The 25,647-nt window shown below is 43.6% G+C and overlaps 2 protein-coding genes across 3 annotated transcripts in view; one reads left to right on the plus strand and one right to left on the minus strand.

Annotated features, from left to right (window-relative positions):
* Nucleotides 1-2,294, minus strand: part of EHHADH (enoyl-CoA hydratase and 3-hydroxyacyl CoA dehydrogenase) — an 83,826-nt gene extending 81,532 nt beyond the window's left edge. The window contains exon 1 of the mRNA XM_068245069.1: nucleotides 1,837-2,294. Coding sequence (XP_068101170.1) covers nucleotides 1,837-1,910 — 74 coding nt within the window. The 5' untranslated portion in view covers nucleotides 1,911-2,294. The remainder of the gene's footprint in view (nucleotides 1-1,836) is intronic.
* On the plus strand, nucleotides 2,284-25,064 carry TMEM41A (transmembrane protein 41A). 2 transcript variants are annotated; one of them, XM_068245070.1, is made up of 5 exons: nucleotides 2,284-2,506; nucleotides 17,630-17,783; nucleotides 18,434-18,595; nucleotides 20,414-20,552; nucleotides 23,295-25,064. In XM_068245070.1, the coding sequence occupies exons 1-5, from the start codon at nucleotides 2,403-2,405 to the stop codon at nucleotides 23,507-23,509; spliced, it is 774 nt and encodes a 257-aa protein (XP_068101171.1). In that variant the 5' UTR covers nucleotides 2,284-2,402; the 3' UTR covers nucleotides 23,510-25,064. The 2 variants fall into 2 exon arrangements, with proteins under 2 accessions (XP_068101171.1, XP_068101172.1); XM_068245071.1 differs by lacking the exon at nucleotides 2,284-2,506 and adding an exon at nucleotides 3,817-3,842.
* The last annotated feature ends 583 nt before the right edge of the window (nucleotides 25,065-25,647 follow it).

Below are 25,647 nucleotides of genomic sequence, written 5' to 3' on the forward strand. Positions count from 1 at the left end.
CGCCTCCTCCAACATTACTGAGCATGTGCAAACAGTCTAACGTGGCTTAGCCCAGTATAACGTACAGCATGCAGCACTTTGTTTAAATGTGCTGCGTTACTATGTAACGCAACGTGTGCACTGTGAACAGCACAATTGATTTTACAGTGCTGTGAGTTAGGCTGCGTTACTGGCTGCTGTAACGTGGGACTTTAACGTCCCACTGAGAAACCAGCCTAAGACATCAGAAGGTGCTGTCTGTTCAGTAATTGCAAACACAGCACAAATGCAAATATTTACAAGCAAAACTTTTGTGAAGTGTAATTTCAGAACTACTCGTGCATCCTTCCAATGCAGATATGGACACGTAAAACTTTCATATAGTGTTAGGGTGCATTCACACTGCATTAGTGGTATTGCAGAATAATTCTGCATGTGAATTATCTGTCCATACAATTCTGTGGCCCTCTTCACACTTCTGCTTTAAATGGATCGCATTATTCTCACTTGCTGCATGCAGTAATTTTCTAGACAATGGCTATCATTCATAAAGCATTTCCGCATGCGGAAATGCTTAATACCGGTGACTTTACCGACCACTCTGCAAAATCCCCATTCATAAAGGCTCTTTCCGCATGAAAAGCTGACAGAGCGATACATTTCCGCGTTGTGCAGAGTTTTTCTAGATTTATCTAGAAAAAGTTACAAACACGTCCATTCATAAAGATTAGAGCAAGCGGTATGCAGAAGGAAAATACCGCTTGCTCGACAGTAGCGATAGGCGGGCGGAATACGTGTAAATGAATGGGACGGACCTCCCAAGCAGCATCAGACAGAGGAGCACACGGAGGGAATCGGGCAGCTTTTATCTTTCCGCATGTCTTCCGCCACGCTACCGCCAGCTTCCTCCAGAAAACCTCCGCACTTCTACCGCAACAGGCACCTTCTTTATGAATGACCACCCAGAAGTCTTAAGTACCGGTTGCGGAGAAGAACGGTGTTTTCCCGCACTACCGACTGCACCTTTATGAATGATAGCCAATGTGCACAAATAGGTGCACATTTCATAGGCATTGACCGGGCTTTGAAATAATGTGGGTGGACATTAATAACATGGACAGTGTCCATTACAGTAAACACACATTAAAACATGTGTGGTTTGCATTGTGAACAGCATGAATCCAGCCTTACAGATCTACTGTGCACATCACCAATGCAGCTATGGACAAGCAAAACTTCCACGAAGTGTACAGAACCACTGTGCATCCTGCTAGTGCAGCTATGGACAAGCAAAACTTCCATGAAGTGTACAGAACTACTATGCATCCTGCCAATGCAGCTATGGACAAGCAAAACTTCCATGAAGTGTACAGAACTACTATGCATCCTGCCAATGCAGCTATGGACAAGCAAAACTTCCATGAAATGTACAGAACTACTATGCATCTTGCCAATGCAGCTATGGACAAGCAAAATATCGATGAAATGTACAGAACTACTGTGCATAGATACCACCAATGCAGCTATGGACAAGCGAAGCTTCCATAAAATGTACAGAACTACTCCGCATCCTGCCAATGCAGCTATGGACAAACAAACCTTCCACGGAGTGTACAGAATTACTGTGCATCCTGCCAATGCAGCTATGGACAAGCAAAACTTTGCTGAAGTTTTACAATCTACACACAGAAATAAAAGGAACGGCAGGAGTGCAGTTGTTCCTGCATAATACAAAGTACATAATAGATACATGTGACCTTGCATTTCTGTATAACAACACGCAGCACCATCCCCAGATTACTGCAGTAATGAATACACTCTCAGTGCCTTTATACATCTTGCAGAGCAGTATGTTACCTGAGTGCATTCACAGGAGGGTGGTTGATGGTAATCACGGCCACTGATTGCACTAGGCGTCTGCTAGCTGCCATATTCACAGCAGTTCAGCAAGGAACAAAGTACAGCAAGCTATGGAGGTGAAAAGCCACATCAAATATCCACCCCTTTAACTTAACCCAATTACAGAACAAACTGTAATGACAGCTGACCAATCACAAGGTTAATAGGAGGGAGTCTCTGCTGATTGGACAGCACTATGAACATCGTGCTGTTTATTTTGTAGGGAAAGATACGTGCTGCGCTCAGCTATTAGCTGCTAGTACATTCGCTGAAGTGACAAGCTGGAACTTGTAGTACTGCTGCTGTCCTCTAGTGACAATAACATTGTCCTAGTAATATCAAAGTTAATAAGAAAGAGGAATTATGCTAGTCCAGAAATGCGATTTTTCTATTTTGTTAGTTGCCATGGTTAGTTGTCACCGCCCACTATTTCCTGTCCTTGCAGGTAATAGCTCCCCGGATTCGGCTGCTACTGTCACTCGTTCCGGAGTGAGCTGAGTCTCCCCGGTGTCTTGCTGGGCACCATGCGTTCGCTGCCTGGTTTCCTCTTGGTGTTTGGCAGTGCCACCTTCTACCTCTATGTGCTGAGCACCCGGCTGCGCCCTGGCCGAGGACAGGAGGCCGAGAGGTGGGTGCTGGTTGTGGGCTCCGCCTGGAGGGGGCAGTGTGCATTATATAGGGCCATGATAGGCACAGCTACATGATTGCTGGGTCTTCTCCACATAACTGAGCAGTTCATTTCTGTTACCAACCACAAGGTGACTAATGCACACTATCAGGCTGTAGAATTCTGCAGGCAATGTAATATTTAATAATACAATCTATGGATATCAAAGTAAACAGTGCAGAAGACTGTGGTAGGTACACACGATACGTTTTTGTGTTCGATAGATAATTTCCGTCCTCCGATTTTACTTTAGAGCGGTTTACCGCTCGATTTCTCATAGAAGTGAATGGAAATTGATAAGAAAAGATGGGAATTTGAGCGGAAAAACTCACTGAAAATTGATTGAATGGAAAATCAACTGAAAAAATGCATTGTTTGTATCTAGCATTATGGAACCATGAACGATTGGTTTGGCTTAATTGTGTTTATGTCTATGTGGAGAGGAAAGAGCATGGCATATGCTGTAGCTGATGGATTTTGCCCATAATGAAAGTCATTGGTGGAGGATCTATTGATCTTGAAGCGCTGTCTGGAAAATACTATGTAATGAAAGTCTATAGGCCAGATTAACAAAAAATGCATACAATCTGCGCTTTACAATGTGTGGTTATCAAAACGCTCATTCTGTAGACTTTCATGCTAACTGCATTGCGGACACTATGTGGTGGGTCATGATGGACAGCATTGCTCATAAGCGTGAGCCCTTTCATATTTCTCAAAAATGCATGTAAAAACACTTAATGTATTTCATTGGAGACAAAGAGGACCGTGTTCTTACATGCATTTTTGATGTGTTTTTTTTTTTTTTAATTAAATCTATATGATACTCTATTTTACTCATTTGAAAAATGCAAACCCATACAAAAATGCACCCAAAAATGTAGAAATGCATGGATTTCTGCATTTCCCTGTGTGCTCCTAGCCTTTACCTTTTTTGGGGGAGGATGAGGGAAGCATATCAAAGGCTTTGACAATTTATGCAGGGAACGCACTTAGCAGAATCGCATGCGTTTTCCACTATATGCCATGGGGAAAACACATGGGATTCTGCTGTGGGTTCAGAAATGTGATGTGAAATTTGAATTCCATGTTTTTGTTGTTGGTTTGTATTTTAACTTCAATGCTGGCTATTGGTGGTACTGAACCAGATCTTTAAATGCTTGGGATTAATCAGATTTAATGAGCATATAATGATTAGGTAGCTGACAGTGTGTGTTGTCATCAAGCCGGGACTGTAAGAGGCTGGCGGCAGTGCTGATTGGAGAAGAGTGGTGATCATTGGTGGAATGTGGGAGAGGTGAGTTCAGAGCTGTGCTTATTGGTTCTGATGTGTGTGTATGTCTACGTACTGGTGGCACAGGGGACATAGATATACTATAGTGGAGGTAAAAGTGTATCACCTTTGTTCCATAAATCGAATGCAGAGGGAGCTAGTGGGAAAGGATGGTATCCATTCCCACTAGACAGGTTGCTAAATGCCAACTTGTCTGTCCTGTGGATTTGGTTCTGCTGCTGCTGACACCCACTGTTTGGTCCACTGCAGGGGAGAAGCAGGTACAAGCCGAGCAGAAGCTTGGAGAACCCCATTAGTTTGCAAAAGACCAATGGGAATCCTGCTTAACAACGGAAAATTCTCATTGGTTTCTGGTGGACCAATAACAATTTTCCCTGTATCTAGGTAGGACTCCAGTTAATTTTTTAAAATCCAGTAGGGAGCCCCATGCTTCTGCCAGGCTTCAATCGGTATCGGGACGCGCAGAGGAATCAGCAGCTACAGCGGACGGGTGGCAACATGAATGGAGCAGGTGCAAAACCTGCCAGAATCCATTATCCAGAGAATGATGTTTGGAATTATTATTTATTACTGTATTTTCCTGCGTATAAGACTACTTTTTAACCCTCGAAAATCTTCTGGAAAGTTGGGGGTCGTCTTATACGCCGGGTGTCATTGATGCCGGGTGATACACCCTATCCTGTTACCGCCTCTCAGATCTCCCTGCTGAGGGAGCGCAATCTATTTTTCCATACCGCTCTGATAAACAGGTAGACAAGGAGAGCTGACCAGTCGGATCCACTTTAAGGAGATTTGACCAATGCAACAAGTCAAGTGACTATATACTGTTATATACTGGGTCACACATACAGTACGGCACCAGTATCTGTTCATACATAGCACCAGTATATGATTTTTTTTTTTTTATTTTTATTTTAATTTGGTGTGTGTTGGAAGAGGGGTAGTCTTATACGGCGAGTATATCCCAAACTCCATATTTTAACTGGAAAAGTTGGGGGGTCGTCTTATACGCCGGAAAATACGGTATTATTATTATTTATTTATAAAGCGCCAACATATTCCGTGGTGCTGTACAATGTAAGAAAACAAACAAGGGATACATAATGATACAGACAGTGATATACATCAAATATGAACACTGATACAAAATACAGAACTGCTGATTACAATAGCAAATTTAACATGATGACTAAAATGTATAAATGTCTAATGGCCCATACTCACGGGCTGCAAAAGTGGCCTGTCGCCAGCACACGTGTGCGTGACAGGCCAGCGACAGCTCGTCGCCAGGTCCCTCCACATACACACGGCGGAGGGACCTGGCAACTAATGCGGCGGAAGCTGTCGCTGTTGTTCCTTCCCCCGCCGGAAGTTGATGGTATTCCCTGGGTGTTGCTGTCGCTAGTCCGCATACTCACGCGGACTAGCGACAGTTGCGGCGGAGATGCGGCGGCAACTGTCGCCGGGCGATTGACCGCGCCAATCTCCTGGCGACAGGAGCGACGGTTCGGGGTGCGCGCCTGTGCAACGGCTCATACTCACTGGCGACCTGTCACCACAACACGCGCGCGCCGCGTGTTGCGGCGACATTTGTAGCCCGTGAGTATGGGCCATAACAGAGTGCAAGCAATTAAATTAATAACATTCCATGACACAAAAAAGTGAGAGCCCTGCCCTTGCGAGCTTACAATCTAAAGGGCGAGCTTACAATCTAAAGGGAATGAGGGCAGAAGTCCATTCAGTACAGTATTTCATATCTGACTAGCAACAGAAACATTGCATTTGATTACAAGATGAAGTTAAATGGTTTGGCAATGGTATAATACTCGATCAGTAATTTTATATCCCTTTTCTGTAAAGGTTATTCTGTCAGTAACTTGGAAAATAGAATGTTGGCTAATGACCTGCAGCCAGTGGAAGACTGGATAAGTGGGATAGTTTACAACATTACAGATTTCCCCAAAATAAATGTATCGGGTGACATGTCTCACCCTCGACCTGAAAGCTGTGTGGGTAGTATAGTGTAGCAGAGCAAATCTAAGTTTAGTAGACGCGCGTGTGTGTGAAATCAGATAGGGAATTGCATGTTCAGAGAAGTAGGGAGGGAAGTTCACATGTGAACAAGGTAAGTCAATCCTAACCCCTTTACTGCACAGAACTTTAGTGTTACAGAATGTGGATCATAAGACATAACATTATGCTATGTCCCATCTTCGTTTTTTGTGTGTGTAAACTTCTACATTAATTAAAATCTTAAGTATAATGCTTATCTTACTGCATAAAAAATATCCTTAAATAATATTGAATAAAAAAGCCCACGATTTCTGGTTTCCTTGAAGCCATTTGCACATATAGCGCATTGCGTCACGGTACTCTCCTCCTATCGCAATGGCCATTGATCTCAACGAGACAGGTCAAAGTAGCAATGGGGCGAGGCGATGCAACAAAAGTATTCCGGGCAATGCAGAAGCTTACCTGATCCAAGTCTCCAGACTCCTGATACCAGTCATTTACAGCTGCTGGATTTAACAGTGGTGTCACGCACTTTTGACATAGCTCCCAACTGTCGCTCTTTTGGAGGGACAGTCCCTCTTTGGGAACCCAGTCCCTCTGCTCACCTTCTCCCTCATTTGTCTGTCTTTCAGGACTGATTTACAGATCTGTGTAAATATATGTATTTTTCTACAGAAAAAAAAGTTTTTTTATTGCCTAAAATCTTTTATTTCCATCCTTTAAATTAATAGATTTATTATATTCAAATGGTAATATGAGGAAAAATTAACAAGGATAGAACAGTGTGATTTGAATTATAAAACAACATAATTTTTCTTAACAAATCTTTATGGTATGCGTGACTAGGGGTGTGGTGGGGGGTTTAATTAGGGGTGTGGCTTAACTGTCCCTCGTTCTTATCTCAGAAAGTTGGGCGGTATGCTTTTAATACATTTCTAAAGCGTGATAGTATCTGCAAAGAATTTAGTCCAGTTAAAGATTAGTGTTGTCATTAATGTTGTGCAGCAGCCTGAAAACCCGCCCTATTCCCAGCCTTAAAGCGGATCCGAGATAAAAAAAACGAAGGTCCCATTCACACTTGCAAAACGCTAGACATTTTGCTAGCGTTTTGCTAAGGCAATTTTTGGCGATTAACAAGAAAAAAAATCACCATTCACACTTGGCGATTTTTTTTTTTTTTTTTTTTTTTCGCGTTTAGTGGTTCTATAGCACTAAACGCGATCGCCGGAAAATCGCCTGGAAATGGTGCAGGCTACACATTTGATTTGCGTTAATCGCCGGCGATTAACGCAAATCGCCCAAGTGGTAACGGCCCATAGGGTATTATTGCACTAGCACTTTAAAAAGCGATAGCGCTTGAGCGTTTTGCCGAAATCGCTGGCAAAACGCTGTAGTGTGAATGGGCCCTAACTATAACAAGTAACTTGACTATATATCTTATCTAAGGTTTAGATTTTAGTTTACACAGCAAATCTAGCTGCAAACAGCTTCAATAGAATATGATTATTTCTTCCTGTGATACAATGACAGCAGCCATGTTGTTTGTAAACATTACACACATACATCTGCATCTTCAGCGCTCAGTCTGTGAAAAAAAACCTATTCCCCCTCCTCCTCCCTCCTGCCTCTGAAATCTCTGGCTAGTAATACCTCCCCCTCCTTCTGCCCAGACTGAGCTCCCATAAGCCCTTGCTACTGTCTGAAAATGTTAAGGCTCTCTAAAAAGCTGTGGGCGAGGCTTGTTTAGTTTATAGGGAACTAGCTGATGGCCCGGCGTTGCCCGGGTATGTATTCTAACCCTAAAGGTGCCCATACACGGTACAATAAAACGTTCAATTTTCCTGTTTATTCAACCAAAATGATTGATTCGAATGAAAGTTTAAAATTATCTTTTCGATCAAGATAATCCCATTTTTTTTTTTTTTAATAAAAATCCAATCAGACATGTTGGAAAAAACCTTATATTCAATCTAACAGAATAATTGAAAAAAAAATAAATATGTAATCGAAAAAAAATGAAAAAAATTGTACCATGTATGGGCACCATAACACACAAAGACTCAATGACCAAGTTTGTGAGCTTTGGCATCAATAATTTGTATATTCCCATAGAAAGTAAAAAAATCAGATTGGTGGTTTGTTACTCCACCCCTCTCTAGCATTTGAACCCCAGTCACCCAATGACCAACTGTAGCAGGTTTGAGGCATCTGCTATTAACAGTGTAAAAATGGCAGCAATTCAAATATTTCCCTTGAAAATCAACAGGTGAATTTTGATTGTCTAATATAGGCACCACCCACTTCCCTGAATATTAATCCCAGGCACCCAGTGACCATCGGGGCAAAGTTTGAGATCCGTGCCATTAACTGTGTAAGAAGGCCTGCAGTTTATATTTTCCCAGTAAAATTTGTTTTTGGCTCTGCCCCCTTTTTGTAACCTGGACACACAGTCACTCAATGACCAAGTTTGTGAGCTTTCGGGTCCTTGGCTGTTTGTGGCTCCTGCCCCTTTTCTGAATTTGAACCCAAATGACCAACTGTACCAGGTTTGAGGCTTGTGCCATTAACCGTGCAAGAATGGCAGCAATTTTAATATTCCCCTTGAAAATCAACAGGTTAATATTGATTGGCTTTTTTAGCCTCCACCCACTTTTCCGAATATTAATCCCAGTCACCAATTGTGCAAAGTTTGAGAACCCTGCCATTAACAGTGAAGAAGGGCTGCAGTTTACATTTTCCCAGGGAAATTTTGTTTTTGACTCAGTTTTTGTAACCTTGACACAGAGTCACTCAATGACCAAGTTTGTGAGCTTTCGGGTTCCTGGCATCAAAATTGTGTGAATGGAAGCCAGTGTTCTCCCCAGAATTTTTTTCCAGCTGGGTGGCATGAAAAAGTAGCCGGGTGGCATGAAAAAGTAGCCGGGTGGGTTGAGATGAAAATGCAGGGCAACTCTGCTTATAGCATAGGAGGAGGTGAGGAGGTGAGCCGATGACAGCCGGGTGGTCACCAAATCTAGCCGGGTGGAGCACCCGGCTAAAAGAGCCTGGGGAGAACACTGGGAAGCAGTTTATCCAGCAAAGAAATCTGATTGGCTGTTTGTGGCTCCGCCACCTTTAGTGAATTTTGAATAAGAATGGTAGCAATGTAAATGTTCCCCTTGAATAATCAATAGGTGAATTTGTTGTAGGCTCCATCCACTTTCTAAATATTAATCCCAGTCACCCAGTGGCCCACTGTGTCAAGTTTGGGAACCCTGCCATTAACAGTGTAAAAATGGTCGCAGTTTATATTTTCCCATGTAAAAAATTTAGTTGTTGGCGCTGCTCACTTTTTCTAGCCTTGACATACAATCACTTAGTTACCAAGTTTATGAGCTTTGGGGTCTTTGGTATTAATAATTTGTATATTCCCATTGAAAGTAAACAAATCTGATTGGCTGTTTGTGGCTCCCCCCCTTTCTGAATTTGAACCCCAGTCATCCATTGACCAACTGTGTCAAGTCTGAGAACCCTGCCAATAACAGAATGGCTGAAAACAAATCAGATTGGCTGTTTGTGGTTCCACCCCCCTTTAGTGGATTTGGACCCCAGTCAATGACTAACTGTATCAGATTTTAGGCCTCTGTCATTAACCACCCTGGCGTTCTGATTAAATCGCCAGGGTGGCTGCGGGAGGGTTTTTTTTAAATAAAAAAAAAACTATTTCATGCAGCCAACTGAAAGTTGGCTGCATGAAAGCCCACTAGAGGGCGCTCCGGAGGCGATCTTCCGATCGCCTCCGGCGCCCAGAATAAACAAGGAAGGCCGCAATGAGCGGCCTTCCTTGTTTTGCTTATATCGTCGCCATAGCGACGAGCGGAGTGACGTCATCGACGTCAGCCGACGTCGTGACGTCAGCCGCCTCCGATCCAGCCCTTAGCGCTGGCCGGAACTTTTTGTTCCGGCTACGCTGGGCTCAGGCGGCTGGGGGGACCCTCTTTCGCCGCTGCTCGCGGCGAATCGCCGCAGAGCGGCGGCGATCAGGCAGCACACGCGGCTGGCAAAGTGCCGGCTGCGTGTGCTGCTTTTTATTTCATTAAAATCGGCCCAGCAGGGCCTGAGCGGCAGCCGCTGGCGGTGTTGGACGAGCTGAGCTCGTCCAGACCGCTCAGCTGGTTAAAGAGACACTGAAGCGAAAAAAAAAAAAAAATGATATAGTGAATTGGTTGTGTACTATGAATAATTATTAGAAGATTAGCAGCAAAGAAAATATTCTCATACTTTTATTTTCAGGTATATAGTGTTTTTTCTAACATTGCATCATTCTATAATATGTGCAGATTACACAACACTCAGCATTCAAAATAAGTCTTTCAGAGCAGTCTGAAGTAATGACCTCTCCTCTAGCAGAGGAAAAGTAAATAGCCCAGGAACAGTTGAGATAATAAAAGTCAGATAACAGCCCTCTCCACGACTAACTTAGTTGGAGAGCTTAATGGCTTGTTTGCATAGAGATAACAACTGGAGTTTCTCAACTCTTCCTGTACTGGAAACAATTACACTGATGTATCTGATCTTAATGTTTTATTTCTTAGCTGTGCTACACATACAAATCATAATATCATCATTTTTTTTTCGCTTCAGTGTCTCTTTAACAGTGTAAGAATGGCAGCAATGTAGATATTCCCCTTGAAAATCAACACGTGAATTTTGATTGACCAACTGTGCAAAGTTTGAGAACCCTGCCATTAACAGGGTAAGAATGGTTGCAGTTTATATTTGACCAGTGAAATTTGTTTTAACTCCGCCCACTTTTTTGTAACCTGGCCACACAGTCACTCAATGACCAAGTTTGTGAACTTTCAGGTTCCTGGCATCAAAATGTGTGAATGGAAGCAGTTTATCCAACAAGGAAATCTGATTGGCTGTTTGTGGCCCTGCCCCTTTAGTGAATTTGGACCCCAGTCACCCAATGACTGACTGTAGCAAGTTTGAAGCCTCTGCCATTAACAGTGTAAGAATGGCAGCAGGTTAAATATTCTACTTGAAAATCAATAGGTGTATTTTGATTGGCAGTTGTAGGCTCCACCCACTTTCCTGAATCTTAATCTCATTCATCCAGTGACCAAGTGTGCCAAGTTTGAGAACCCAGCGATTAAGTGTAAGAAGGGCTGCAGTTTACATTTTTCCATTAAAAATGAATAGCTAAAATTTGATTGGCTGTTTTATGCTCTGCCCACTTTTCCTGGATTTGTAACCTCGGTCACTAAGTGACCAACTGTGCCAAGTGTGGGGACTCTGGCTTGATTACTGTAAGAATGACAGCCTTTTCCATTTTTTCCATTGACTTAAATGGGTGGAATATGATTGGCTGTTTGTAACTCCGCCTAGGTGTGCAGGGGGGCGCGAGACCCCCAGAACATATCATCCCAGGTAGTAAGGGATCTGTATACCAAGTTTAGTTTAAATCGGTCAAGGCTTTTCGAGTGATCGACACACACACACCTCAGGTGAGAGTGATATGGAGGCTGCCATATTTATTTCCTTTTAAACAATACTAGTTGCCTGGCAGCCCTGCTGATCTTTTTGATTGCAGTAGTGTCTGATACAGCAAATCTTGTCAGTTCTGACAATAATGTTAGAAACACCTGATCTGCATATGCATGTTTAGTGTCTATGGCTGAAAGTATTACAGGCAGGGGATCAGCAAGGTAGCCAGGCAAAAGTAGTATTGTTTAAAAGGAAATAAATACTGCACACTCCATGTTGCTCTCACCTCAGGTTAACTTTAAGCATTTGCAGGGGTTGCCCGTTAGCTGCACATACACTCCCGCTGTTAGACGGCTTCACTTGAATAAAAAATGGGAGATTTGACATCATGAGACCAGAAGAATATTCCTTCGGAACATGCATCTACTTTATTACAACTAATACAGTGGTTTGCAAAAGTATTCGGCCCCATTAAAGTTTTCCACATTGTCACATTACTGCCACAAACATGAATCAATTTTATTGGAATTCCACGTGAAAGACCAATACAAAGTGGTGTACACATGAGAAGTGGAACAAAAATCATACATGATTCCAAACATTTTTTACAAATAAATAACTGCAAAGTGGGGTGTGCGTAATTATTCGGCCCCCTGAGTCAATACTTTGTAGAACCACCTTTTGCTGCAATTACAGCTGCCAGTCTTTTAGGGTATGTCTCTACCAGCTTTGCACATCTAGAGACTGAAATCCTTGCCCATTCTCTTTGGCAAAACGGCTCCAACTCAGTCAGATTAGATGGACAGTGTTTGTGAACAGCAGTTTTCAGATCTTGCCACATATTCTCGATTGGATTTAGATCTTGACTTTGACTGGGCCATACTAACACATGGATATGTTTTGTTTTTAAACCATTACATTGTTGCCCTAGTTTTATGTTTAAGGTCGTTGTCCTGCTGGAAAGTGAACCTCCTGCCCCAGTCTCAAGTCTTTCGCAGACTCCAAGAGGTTTTCTTCCAAGATTGCCCTGCATTTGGCTCCATCCATCTTCCCATCAACTCTGACCAGCTTTCCTGTCCCTGCTAAAGAAACACACCCCCAGCATAATGCTGCCACCACCATATTTGACAGTGGGGATGGTGTGTTCAGAGTGATATGCAGTGTTAGCTTTCCGCCACACATAGCGTTTTGCATTTTGGCAAAAAAGTTCCATTTTGGTCTCATCTGACCAGAGCACCTTCTCCCACATGTTTGCTGTGTCCCCCTCATGGCTTGTGGCAAACTGCAAACGGGACTTCTTATGCTTTTCTGTTAACAATGGCTTTCTTCTTGCCACTCTTCCATAAAGGCCAACTTTGTGCAGTGCACGACTAATAGCTGTCCTATGGACAGATTCCTCCACCTGAGCTGTAGATCTCTGCAGCACGTCCAGAGTCACCATGGGCCTCTTGACTGCATTTCTGATCAGCGCTCTCCTTGTTCGGCCTGTGAGTTTAGATGGACGGCCTTGTCTTGGTAGGTTTACAGTTGTGCCATACTCCTTCCATTTCTGAATGATCGCTTGAACAGTGCTCCGTGGGATGTTCAAGGCTTTGGAAATGTTTTTGTAGCCTAAGCCTGCTTTAAATTTCTCAATAACTTTATCCCTGACCTGTCTGGTGTGTTCTTTGGACTTCATGGTGTTGTTGCTCCCAATTTAGGCCGTCACAGAGCAGCTGTATTTGTACTGACATTAGATTACACACAGGTGCACTCTATTTAGTCATTAGCACTCATCAGGCAATGTCTATGGGCAACTGACTGCACTCAGACCAAAGGGGGCTGAATAATTACAGACACCCCACTTTATTTATTTGTAAAAAATGTTTGGAATCATGTATGATTTTCATTCCACTTCGCACGTGTACACCACTTTGTATTGGTCTGTCATGTGGAATTCTAATAAAATTGATTCATGTTTGTTGCAGTAATGTGACAAAATGTGGAAAACTTCAAGGGGGCCGAATACTTTTGCAAGCCACTGTATGTACTGATTTAAGTTGGGAAAGTTCAAGGTACTTAAAGTGTACTTGAAGGCAAATTAGGGCAAAAAGTTAGATACTTACCTCAGTTGAGGGATGCTTCTGGATAATTCACAGGCTTCCCTCATTGCCCTCAATCTCACTGTTTCAGCGCTGGGATCCTCTGGACCTATTCTACAAGGGCTTGTCAAATAGGTTCGCATGCCTGGGCTCCCGTCCCTACACTGCACTATGCAGGCACCAGGGCTGTCAGTACGCCTGCACAGTGAGACCCTGCTTGTTCATGGACTGGACCACAGCCACAAAGAAAAAGAGGGTCCTGGGAACCAGTGGTAGGCTCAAGAAGAATCGGCTCAAAAAGGTCCAATAGTGGCAATACGCCTCTGTGACAGAGGCGCATTGCCACTATTGGACCTTTTTGAGCTTGCACTCCTTGCCTGATGAAGCGGGTTATACCTGCGAAACGCATTGCGGAGTGCCAAAATAAATTATTTGTGATTTGAACAATCTCGATTGTCCATCATTTCAGGAGGTAAGTCCACCTGTACTCATCCTTTTTAGTTGTTTTTAGATCATTGTAACCTGCCTGGCGCCTCTGTCCAAATTTGCACAGTATATAGTCCACCTTGGGTGGAGGGGACTGTCCCCTTCTTTCTATCTACAGAGTGCGACTTCTTAAACCTGAGTGGGGTCAGGTTCTAATGCTCCCCACCTGCATTTCAAGTGGTTGCCTATGTGGTAACCCGTGTTTGTGAGTATATCCACATCTGTTAATTATTTCGCCAACAATTGTTAGACTTACTGCACTATATTGGGCTCTCGGTTTTTCTTTTCCTTTTTGTTTCAAGTGCATCAAGAATAATTGGAGAAGCCTCTGGAGGTAGACTAAATGGCTAGGGACAAACCTGACCATTTCTACCACTTCTGCTTTTGAGTCTCTTAACCCTCCTGGCGGTTTGCTAAAAAATCGCCAGGGGGCAGCAAATCTTTTTTTTTTTAATTTTTTTTTTTTTTTTTTTTTTTTTTCAATGTAGCGAGACAAAGTCTCGCTACATGATAGCCGCTGCTCAGCGGCATCCCCCCAGCCCCTCCGATCGCCGCCGGCGATCGGCGATCAGGAGATCCCGTTCAAAACGGGATCTCCTGGAGGGCTTCCCCCGTCGCCATGGCGACGGGGCGGGATGACGTCAATGACGTCGTGACGTCATAGGGGAGTCCGATCCACCCCATAGAGCTGCCTGGCACTGATTGGCCAGGCAGCGCACGGGGTCTGGGGGGGGGGGGGGCGGCTGCGGCGCGACGGATAGCGGCGGATCGGCGGGTAGCGGCGGCGATCGGGCACTGCACGCAGCTAGCAAAGTGCTAGCTGCGTGCAGCAAAAAAAAAATTATGCAAATCGGCCCAGCGGAGCCTGAGCGGTGCCTTCCGGCGGCATAGCCCGAGCTCAGCTCGGGCTTACCGCCAGGAAGGTTAAAAGGCCTATAAGGGGTTTTATCAATTTCAATTTCTAACCGTTTTTATTCCAGCCTTTATTCCTGTTACAGAGATTTACTTCATCCTCTATCTTGGTGACAAATTTTATGTAAATGTTATGCAGCTTGAACTTGCACCAATAAAAATTGAGAGGAAGTTATTCTGATTGGTCCATTTTCAAGCTGCATATCTTTTCCATTAAATGTGAATGCAAGAAGAAATGATTTGCTTCTCATTGATCATCTACTGGTGACTAGTGATGAGCAGTAATTTTGCAGAGTCATAATTACGCATCAAAATTTGCAATTACGATGCAAAATCGTAATGCGAAATTTTGGGAAAATTCATTTTGTAATTGTAATCAGGTACAGCAATTTAGCTTTATTTTTTATTTTTTATTTGTTAACTTTAGTGGTAAATAACAAAGCATGCTATTGTCACCAAAATTGCTATATGTGTTATGGAGAATAGTGGGTACAAGTCATTTTTCAAAAAGACCTTTTAGTTTTTGAGAAAATCTATTTTAAAAATGCAAAGGAAAAATAGTTTTTAAAGGACCCCAAACCCTTTTTTTTGATCAACATACTTATTTGTACCCAGGTACTACATAGGCCACAGCACCATCCTCCTCCTCCAGTGCCCCCTGTGTCCCCCGCTCTGCTCAGCCTTAATGCAGAACGTTGATTATGGTAAGGAGGTAGTGGCAGTTCTTCCTCCTCTCTGCCTGCCCTTTGTTCTGCCCCCTTCACTCGCTGCTTATAGGTCCAATGGTGTACTAATGGCTGTTTTAATACACTATCATTCCGAGCTCAATCACCACAAGCCTGCACACAGTGCAGCTCCCCTGCACACCGTGTGCAGTAACACCCCTGACCTATCCACCACTACCATGGACAAGGTCTCCTGCCTATCAGCCATCTCCTCCTGGATGTCCGCTAGGTTCCTGAAACTAAACCTGGACAAAACGGAATTCATGATTTTCCCACCCCGGCTATCCCTGACCTTCCTAGATGTGAATGTCGCTGTTAATCACACTACCATTTGCCTACCTCTCAAGCTCACTTTTTAGGTGTCACCGCACTCTCCTTCACCCCCCACATCCAAAACCTCACAAAGTCCTTCTACTTCCACCTCCGTAGCATCTGCAAGATCCGCCCTTTCCTGACCTCTACCACCACCAAACTCCTCATCCATGCCCTCATAATTTCCCGTCTTGACTACTGCAACGTCCTTCTGTCTGGTCTCCTTATATGACCCGAATTGCGGTCCGTCATGAGTGCGGCAGCCAGAATTATCCACTCCTCCCATTGCTCCACCATCGCGGCTCCCCTCTGAATCCCTCCACTGGCTTCCTATTCAGTCCAGAATCAGATTCAAGATGCTGTGTCTGGCCTACAAATCTGTAAACAAAACCTGCTCAACCTACATTTCCAATCTTGGTACACACCTAGCCGCTCACTCTGCTCCTCCATCGAACTTCGCCTGAGTGCCCCCCGCATCACCCAATCCCATGCACGCCTCCAGGACTTCTCAAGAGCTGCTACAACACTATGAAACTCCCTACCTCCCGCCCCCCCCCATTAGGAATTCCCCCTCCTTCAACATGTTCAAGATGGCCCCCAAAACTCACCTTTTCACTCTGGCCTACCACCCCTCACAAGTGCTCCAAACCTGCAGCTGAACTCTGGTCACCTACCTTTCGTGTCCCTACTTCTCCCTCTACATTCGGGTAGGATCCTCCTCCTTATGTCTCCTACCTGTTCACGCACCTCAATTACCGTACACCACCCATCTTATGGATCTGAGTGAACTCTTGAGTGAACTCGACTTGCCTAATCTCCATGCTCTCATCCAGTGACTGACTAAGCACAACCTTGTGCTCATACTGTGCTGCATGATCTGGTTTTCATGTATTCCTGTATTGTCTTATTGCTGTATGTCATCCCTATATATTGTCTGTAACCTTAACTAATGTCCAGCGCTGCGTAATATGTTGGCGCTTTATACATACAATAAATAAACACCATTGCGGGATCAAAAAAACAGTTCAGAGGTACTTTAAACTCAAAAAAATGACAGTTTAAAAATATTTTTCCTCAATTTTGTCGCAATAACATGTATCGGGACTTTGCTATTAACCGTTAAGGTCTGCACAAAATTAAGCAAAATTTATGCGAAATTACAAATTAATTGCACTAAATCAATTTAACTTACAAATTGTAATGCGAAAATGTACACAAAAAATTAGCAGATTATGATCATCACTATTGGTGACCATTTGTCATTGGAAAAGGAAAGTGAGAAACCTCAGCAATGGGAACAGAAGTTCTCCTCCACTTTATCCCAGAGCTGCATTATCCACATGGCAACTTAGGCAGGTGCCTAGGGCCTTGAAAGAGTCTAAGGGCCTGGTTTATATTCGCTCAACAAATCTTACCAGAAAAGCAAGGTGGCCATCAAGGGTTGGCCCAAGCTTGTTGCTTGCCTAAAGCTCATTTTTACCTTAAACTGTCTGCTTTATCCAATGGTTATCCAATGGTTAATTTGCATATATTCAGCAGTGGTGTCTGGGAGACATCTCGAGCTCACTCCAACCTGAATTATCGCAAATTCTTTCTGTTTTAGGAAAGCAAACTTTTGTTTTTCTTATCCAAAGCTAAAATCCATTTTGTGTGTAATTGAGCATTCATCTCTGAAATATTGAAGTTCAGTCATGTGAAATCTGTACTGCTATAGAAGCATTGTTGTTGCTGGTTTACTCTTCAGAACTTGTTTTTCTAACTCTTTTCTGCTTGTTCTGCTTGTCTCTTGCAGATCTCTGGTTTTTCCCTCTGATCTGGATGACCTACGAGAACTGGCTGACTTCCTGCAGGAGTACAAAAGAGAGCATCATAGCTATGTCACTCTCCTCTTCTGCAGTGCATACCTGTACAAGCAGAGCTTTGCTATTCCAGGATCCAGCTTTCTGGTACGACTTCAGACAGCAGAAATGATTTATTAGGCAATGGAAACAGGAGAGTTATTAGTCAGAATCCTAATTTCATTTGAGCAATTCTGTATTTTGAAATGTGTTACTGGCATTAAATTCAAAATGGGCATACAGTATATTTTTTAAAAAAAATTTCTCAGGTTTAGCATTTTACCTTATTGTCTTTTGTAGCATTTCCAAACAATTGTAGGGTTTGTGTAATTTGCAGGTGATTTCATTCTGTATTTGTCAATATTACAGAGCATCATGAGAGCCAGTTCACACTCCATGGATAAAAAAACTGATCCTTGTAAAACTGCTCAAATGGCTCATTTTTATAAGGCATCAGTTATTCATCCATGCAGGAGTACAGTTAGTGAATGCCATGCATTCGTCGATCTGGATCACTCATGGCCGCACCAAACTTGCACTCTGATCAGCGGAACGGCCTGGGCAGATGGCCCGGGCAGATCCTATTGATTAACATAGGATCCGTTTACATAATTAGGATCTGGTTCATTTAATTACGTTGTGTGAAGCGGCCCTAACTGTTTTTGGAAATGGGGTTGTATTGTTCACTTTTTTCTTTATAATGACACATATGTATTTGTGTGATGTGCCTTGTCTAAGTTTGTGCTGTTTTGCTACAGAACTTGCTGGGTGGAGCTCTGTTTGGACCATGGATGGGCCTTTTTTTGTGCTGTACACTGACTTCACTGGGGGCCACATTCTGCTACCTTCTCTCGCGTGCTTTTGGCAAGCACCTTGTGGTCAGGTACTTTCCAGGAAAGGTCTCAATGCTGCAGAGAAAGGTAATGAGATGACAAACTATACTTAATCTGAAACTCTGAAACCTCAATGTTGGGTGATATTAATGTGTGAGACTAAACACTGCTACTAGTTAGGTCTTTGTTGTGGGGTTCAGAGCAGGAAGAAGCTGGTGAGTATAACCAACTTCTCTGGCAGGTCAGGCTGTTCTTCCTTCCACAGATCAGTGACAGATGGAGGCTGGATATGTTGGCTGGCAGATGGAATTGTGGCGTGTTGTTGGATAATATTGCCTGTGTTACAGTCGTGTGGAAACACTGTAGAGAGGACAAAGTCTGCTATGTAAAGTGTTTGCACTATTGATCAGGGTTGTTGCAGAATGTTAAAAGCTTTCAGGGGAAAGGATTAAAGAAGCCACAGGGTGTAAAGGTGGCCATACACTGATCTATGTAGCCATTAGATAGATCCTTCTCAGATCATTACCTGATCAGAAAGGGATCTATCTGATGGAATCCCTCCACACACTACACAATAGATTCTAGCATAAAATGTATTGAAAATCTGTGCACACTACCTGCCAGGTCCCCAAGTCTTCCAGTTTTACCCTCCCCCCAGGACAGTGCAGGAAGTAGCCGAAGCTCACACTCCTTTGCCTGCGTTGTGGTTCTCTTGTCTTCTCTCCCCACCAACTGCTCCTTCTTGTCTCTTCACTTCTGAGTCCCGGGGCGCCTGTGTGACGTAACAGATGTTATAGCGGCAAAACGCTAGGGGCACCGTGGCACATACTGTACCTTATGTGACCACTAGAGGCTTCCAGTATTTGGCCTCTAGCATTTGTTGCGTCTCACAGGAACCCCGGGACTTACAGTGAAGAGACTGGAAGGAGCAGCCAGCGGGGAGAAGACACCGGTACCGCGCTGTGTACAGGTGAGAGTAAGCTCTGCTGCCTGCATCGCTTGTTAGTGATGAACTCCCGACCCGCCGATCAAGCAAGATTTTCTGTCTGCTGTGATTGATCAAATCAGACGATTTTGGATGAAAATTCATCGATTTGGGAATAGTTTGCAGCATTTTTATTTCACGATTTCTAGCTAATTTGATCAAATCAGCCAGATATTGATGCAAAAAATCGACAGGCGTGTGGCCATTTTAGACATGAATCTAAACAATGTTTGCATGCAGCCTTTTCCCATCATATGTATGCATAATTCACCAGTGTATCTCAGTTCACACGCTGAGGAAAGGACATTCAGGCTGTCTACAACAGCCAATCAGATAACTGTTCTGTTTTCAAAATAAGCAAACAAATCAACTATGGTATAAAACTACATGATACAAAACTACAGGCAGTACCTGTCATCTGTAGGGACTAGAACCTGATCCCTAGGGCTGTTACGTGCATGAGCTCATACAGATACTTTCCTCAGTTGCAGCTTAGCAATGTGTACTGTTGCTATGGAGATGGGAGAAGGGACAATGGAGCTGCTTCTGGGGTGGGGGGTAAGGAGGGGACCAAAGAGCTCTGCTGTTGTTTAAAGGTTCAGGATGCTGGATCTTTAGACAACAACAGGGAACACCTGCACACACGTTAAGGTCTCAGCTGAAATGACCCCTAACAACCGCCACAACTGACTTCAGTCTAGCTTGTGTCTGTTTTTAAACCTGATCGGCTAATCACAGCAATACAGTTTTACCTTTTATAGAGGATTCCATAACTGTATAGAAGTATGTTCTTTATTGATTAATATACTGTTCTGTGGACAGTAGATGCAGGAAAACTAAAGATGTTACTGTAAGCATTCTAGTTTTTACCCACTTACGGGTATGTAAACGTTAGCTAAATATTTTTGTTTTATTTGTAGGTTGAAGAAAACCGCAGTGGCCTTTTCTTTTTCCTCCTCTTCTTACGCTTATTTCCTATGACGCCTAATTGGTTCCTAAACCTCTCTTCACCCATCCTTAATATCCCTGTGGGACAGTTCTTTATCTCCGTCCTTATTGGTATGTTTAGTTATTGTTTCACAATTTTAAGAGAACCTGTCAGAACAAATAAAAGTTGCCAAAACCTTCTTTTTTTTTTTTTTTCTTTTTTTTTTGATGTATGTACTTGAGGGCTGTCATCTGCCTCCATGCTTTATTGCTGACTATGGCTTAGTCAACAGGAACAATCTACCCTACAATAACATTTGTAAAGTGCTTTTCTCCCATAGGACTCAAAGCGCATAATACAAGTGAATTAATATATCTAATACTTTTAGCTATAGACTCTGAACTAGCATATGCAGATCAGGTGTTTCTGACATTGTCAGATCTGACACAATTAACTGTGGGTTTTTTTTGGTGTAATTCAGATACTACTGCAGCCAAATAGATCAGATGGACTGGCAGGCAACTGGTATTGTTTAAAAGGACATAAATATGGTAGCCTCCATATCCCTCTCACTTCAGTTTTCCTTTAATGGGAACCCGAGGTGAGAAAAATATGGAGGCTGCCATATTTATTTCCTTTTAAGCAATACCAGTTGACTGGCTGCCCTGCTGGTCCTCTGCCTCTAATACTTTCAACCCTAGACCCTGAGCAAGCATGCAGCAGGTCGGGGGTTTCTGACAATATTGTCAGAACTGACAAGATTAGCTGCATGCTTGTTTCTGGTGTAATTCAGTTCACTACTGCAGCCAAATAGATCAGCAGGACTGCCAGGCAACTAGTATTGTTTAAAGAGACTCTGAATCGAGTCTAAATTCTCTTTTTTAACCTGTATTCATGTTAAGCCCCATAAGCTCAGCTAAACCGCCGCTATCCCACGGCAAAAGGAGGGGTTAATACCCCCCAAATCTCCCCCTGCAAAATCCATGACTTTCTTGGTCGTGGATTTTGATGCTCATGGAGGCAGAGCTTTCAGCCACAGCTCTGCCTCCATGCGCGTCAATCGCCACACGGATCTCCGCCTCTCCCCGCCCCTCTCTGTGAATGCAGATTGAGAAGGCGGGGGAGAGGCGGCGATCAGTGGAGATTGACGCGCTTGAGGCAGAGCTTATGGCTGTAGCTCTGCCTCAATCAGGAAGCGCTCCCCGGGCACCACGGAGGGGATTTGGGGGGTATTAACCCCTCGTTTTGCCGCGGGATAGCGACGGTTTAGCTGGGCTTATGGGGCTTAACATGAATACAGGTTAAAAAAGAGAATTTAGACTAGCTTCAGAGTCTCTTTAAAAGGAAATAAATATGACAGCCTCCATATCACTTTCACCTCGGGTTCACTTTAAGGGCTCTGCCTCAACTAACACAAGTGACCTGGGTTTGAATCTCAGCTCTTCCAGTTCAGTAAGCCAGTACCGATTCAGTAGGAAGTCTTGGGCAAGACTCCCTACTGCTACTGCCTATTGAGCACGCCATAGTGGCTGCAGCTCAAGCGTTTGAGTCTGCCAGAAGAAAGTGCATTATAAAAGTTACTTGTTTTGTCAACTGCAGGTTGTTGCTGGCTTGACTTAGCAGAAACTTCATTTGATAATATTAACAGGAATTGTGCTATATATGTACATGCATTGTGTTGCATATCCCTGTGCACATGACATGGCACTTGAAGTGGACCTCCATCCTAATTTACAAGATCCTGCAGCCTTGCTGTAAAAAAGAGAAAAAAAAAGGTTGTAGTTACCTGCGGTGTCTTGTTCCACAAAGCTGTCCCGAAGACCCCACATCCCTCAACTTCCAGCACCTGGCCCCTCCTCCCCTCTCTCCCCAGCGAAACAACGCCATACTATTCCCTGGAGAAAAACGCCAAGCTATTTACTGCAGTAAATAGCAGGGCGTTGTTTCGCTGGGGAGAAAGGGGAGGAGGGGCCAGGTGCTGGAAGTTGAGGGATGTGGGGTCTTCGGGACAGCTTTGTGGGACAAGACTCCTCAGGTAACTACAACTTTTTTATTTATTTATTTTTTACAGCAAGGCTGCAGGATCTTGTATATTAGGATGGAGGTCCTCTTTAAGGTGCCCATACACTTGGCAGATGGTTAGCAGATTCGACCATCAGATAGATCTGATATGATCAGAGAGGCATCTATTGCTGCCAGTGTAGTGCAAACAGATTTCCAATAAATTTTAACATGAAATCTGTTCAGTCGCTTCCGCCTGCCAGGCACCACAGGTTTTATGTATCCCCGGGCCCATGGCAAGTGTTGCAGTCTCACCTCCTATGTTCCGCTTCTTTCTCTATGGCTGTCTGGGGGCATTTGTACCCTGTAACTCGCCGCATGTATTGACGTCCTGTACATGCAGTGGTGTCGCGTGGTACAGTGGCCCCCAGCAGCCACAGAGAAAGAAGAACACAGGAGGAGGGGCACCAGCAGACAAGTGAGCCAAAACTGCACTACAACACTTATCATGGGTCTGGGGGGTACATATTTTAAATGGAGGGATACGAACTGGAAGTCTGTCAGGCCCATCGGCCGCCGGGTAATTGAACCCCACTAGCGCTGCAAGATCTTTTTTCCACATCAGGATCAATCGTTAAGATGTATTTCGTCTGAAATCGATCAGGTAGTGATGTTGTAGCATCAGTATCTGTCAAATTCGATCATTATGGCCGGATATCGATGGCACAAATAGAGTAATGTACGGGCACCCATACTGACCTGGAATAAGCATGAACACTGCATGGTCATACTTTATCATGATGTTTGTATTAACTTTACAAGAACCTTACAAGAACAGTCCTGAACAATCTTGTATTTTTGTTTCCCTACAGGTCTCTTGCCTTATAACTTTATCTGTGTCCAGACAGGCTCCATTTTGTCGAAGATCAAATCTCTAGATGATATGTTTTCTTGGGGTACACTGCTGAAGCTGCTGGCCATAGCACTTGCTGCCCTGATCCCTGGGACTATAGTCAAGAAGTTAAGTCACCACGGCCAAATGCTAGACAAAGAAAAACACTTAATGAACGGTAGCAAATCTACGTGAGCCTTTCATACTGACGGCCGAGTCTTAACATTGTAGCATCTCAGATGGACACTAAAAAAAGCACTGTATATATTTTAAAGGGATGACAACTCTGTGCAGGAAAAATCAGTCCTAGGTCCTACCCTGTTGTGGAGTCTTAATTTTTCTCTATGACTATTAGACATTTTTTGAAAATATCCTTTTATAGTGGCTGTTAAGTCATAGTTTTAGTGCATATATTTTACCTATTTGTAAGGTTTGTATCAATATTGCTATTTGAGTTGTGTATGTAAATTGAGAGTGTGTGTGTGTGTGTGTGCGCGTGTGTTTTATATACACCTTACTGAATTATCCACAGTGCTACAAACAGAAAGTGAAGAATATTTTTACACAGTAGGGCACAGCCCACTTTTGACTGAGGCCTGAAACCCCTCTTACTGAGGTCCTATGACAGTTGTCATGCAATATTACCTAAAATAAATACCTTAAGGCTGGTTTTACAGTGGGACGTTACAGGCGCACGTTAGAGCAGCCTGTAACGCACCCCACCGCACAGCAATGAAAAATCAATGGGCTGTTCACTATGCCCACGTTGCGTTACTTAGTAACGCTGCGCCATAAGACAACGTACTGCATGCAGTACTTTATAAGCGGCAGAGCCGCGTTAGACTGCTTGCACATGCTCAGTAATGTTGGGGAGGAGCGGAGAGCGGCCAGGCACATGGCTAATTAATATTCACTGCACTCAGTGACGTGCAGTGTTTACTTCCTAGAGCGGCCGCTCTGTGCGGCGATTGGCCGTGCGGGACCACGTGATGCCGCATGCGTCCAAGAGTACGCATCACGGCATCACGGACGCCAGAGTGAGCTGCACAACGCGGCTTACTCTGATGTCCACATCAGAGAGCACCAGGCGTTGCGTTAGGGGCACGTTATGCGACCTTAACGTCCCCTAAAACGCAACGCCCTGGTGTGAAACCAGCCTAATAGGTCTTCACATTTTGTAAAAGTCACTTGGGGTAATTATTCATATCAAGGTGGTTTTCACACTTTAGTGTGTATGTAAATGCTGCTAAACCTTTTCTTGAAAATGTTTTACTGACATGACCATTTTCAGGAGGTTATAAGAGTTTGCATGCACTGTATCTTATGAATTCGCAGTGCAAACTGATCAGAGGAATTGCAATGTGACCCATATAATGCTTCTGCTGCACACTACTGATATGTTAAATTTAATTTTAACAATTCTTCTACTCCTTTCTCCCACAGGTCCTCATGCACTTGAGCTCAGTGCTTAAAGAATTTCCTCTCTGCTCTAAAAGATTAGCCACAAATTTTCATTATAATTTATGGAAATCCTAAAAAAAACCTGGAGTTTAGAACTTGGTTTCACTTTGCAGGGAGCATTGAAGGGGTTAAGCCTCAGTGTTTCCTGGATAGGGAGAGAGCTGCAGAGATGCTTTTGCAGTCTATTCACAGCAGATAAGAATGACTTAGACACTTTAATCTTGGTAACCAAACACAGAGCAGTGGATTTCTTCTGCAAATATATGTGGAATAAAGCCTTTTCATTGTGTGCTGTGCATGAGTTTTGTTCTGTTTTAGGCAGGGGTCACACTTCTTTGTTTTTTGTATGTTTTCTGCACAGCTTAATCAATGGGTTAGTTCACACTTAAATGCTTTTTTTGCATGCAGAAAAAAATACAGATGCCCTGAAGCATAATTCTGCACATTGGCCTCAATTCATAAAAGGTTTTGCGGTAAAAAAAAAAATCTGGGAGGAAAAATACTGCATTCGGTATTTTAGACCTTTGTGTGCTAATTCATAAAGATTTTCACAGCTGCCTTTGAAATTTGGTAAATTACAGTAGCCCATTGAGCGGTACAGCAGAAGGGTGGCGTTATCTTTTTTTGTTACAAGCTGCAATTACGGTTCCCTGCACAGACTGGCAGAGACTTCGGTTCCCTGCACAGACTGGCAGAGACTTCGGTTCCCTGCACAGACTGGCAGAGACTTCGGTTCCCTGCACAGACTGGCAGAGACTTCGGTTCCCTGCACAGACTGGCAGGGACTTCGGTTCCCTGCACAGACTGGCAGGGACTTCGGTTCCCTGCACAGACTGGCAGGGACTTCGGTTCCCTGCACAGACTGGCAGGGA

Source organism: Hyperolius riggenbachi, chromosome 7 (genome assembly GCF_040937935.1).
Source record: "Hyperolius riggenbachi isolate aHypRig1 chromosome 7, aHypRig1.pri, whole genome shotgun sequence".
Classification (NCBI taxonomy): domain Eukaryota; kingdom Metazoa; phylum Chordata; class Amphibia; order Anura; family Hyperoliidae; genus Hyperolius; species Hyperolius riggenbachi.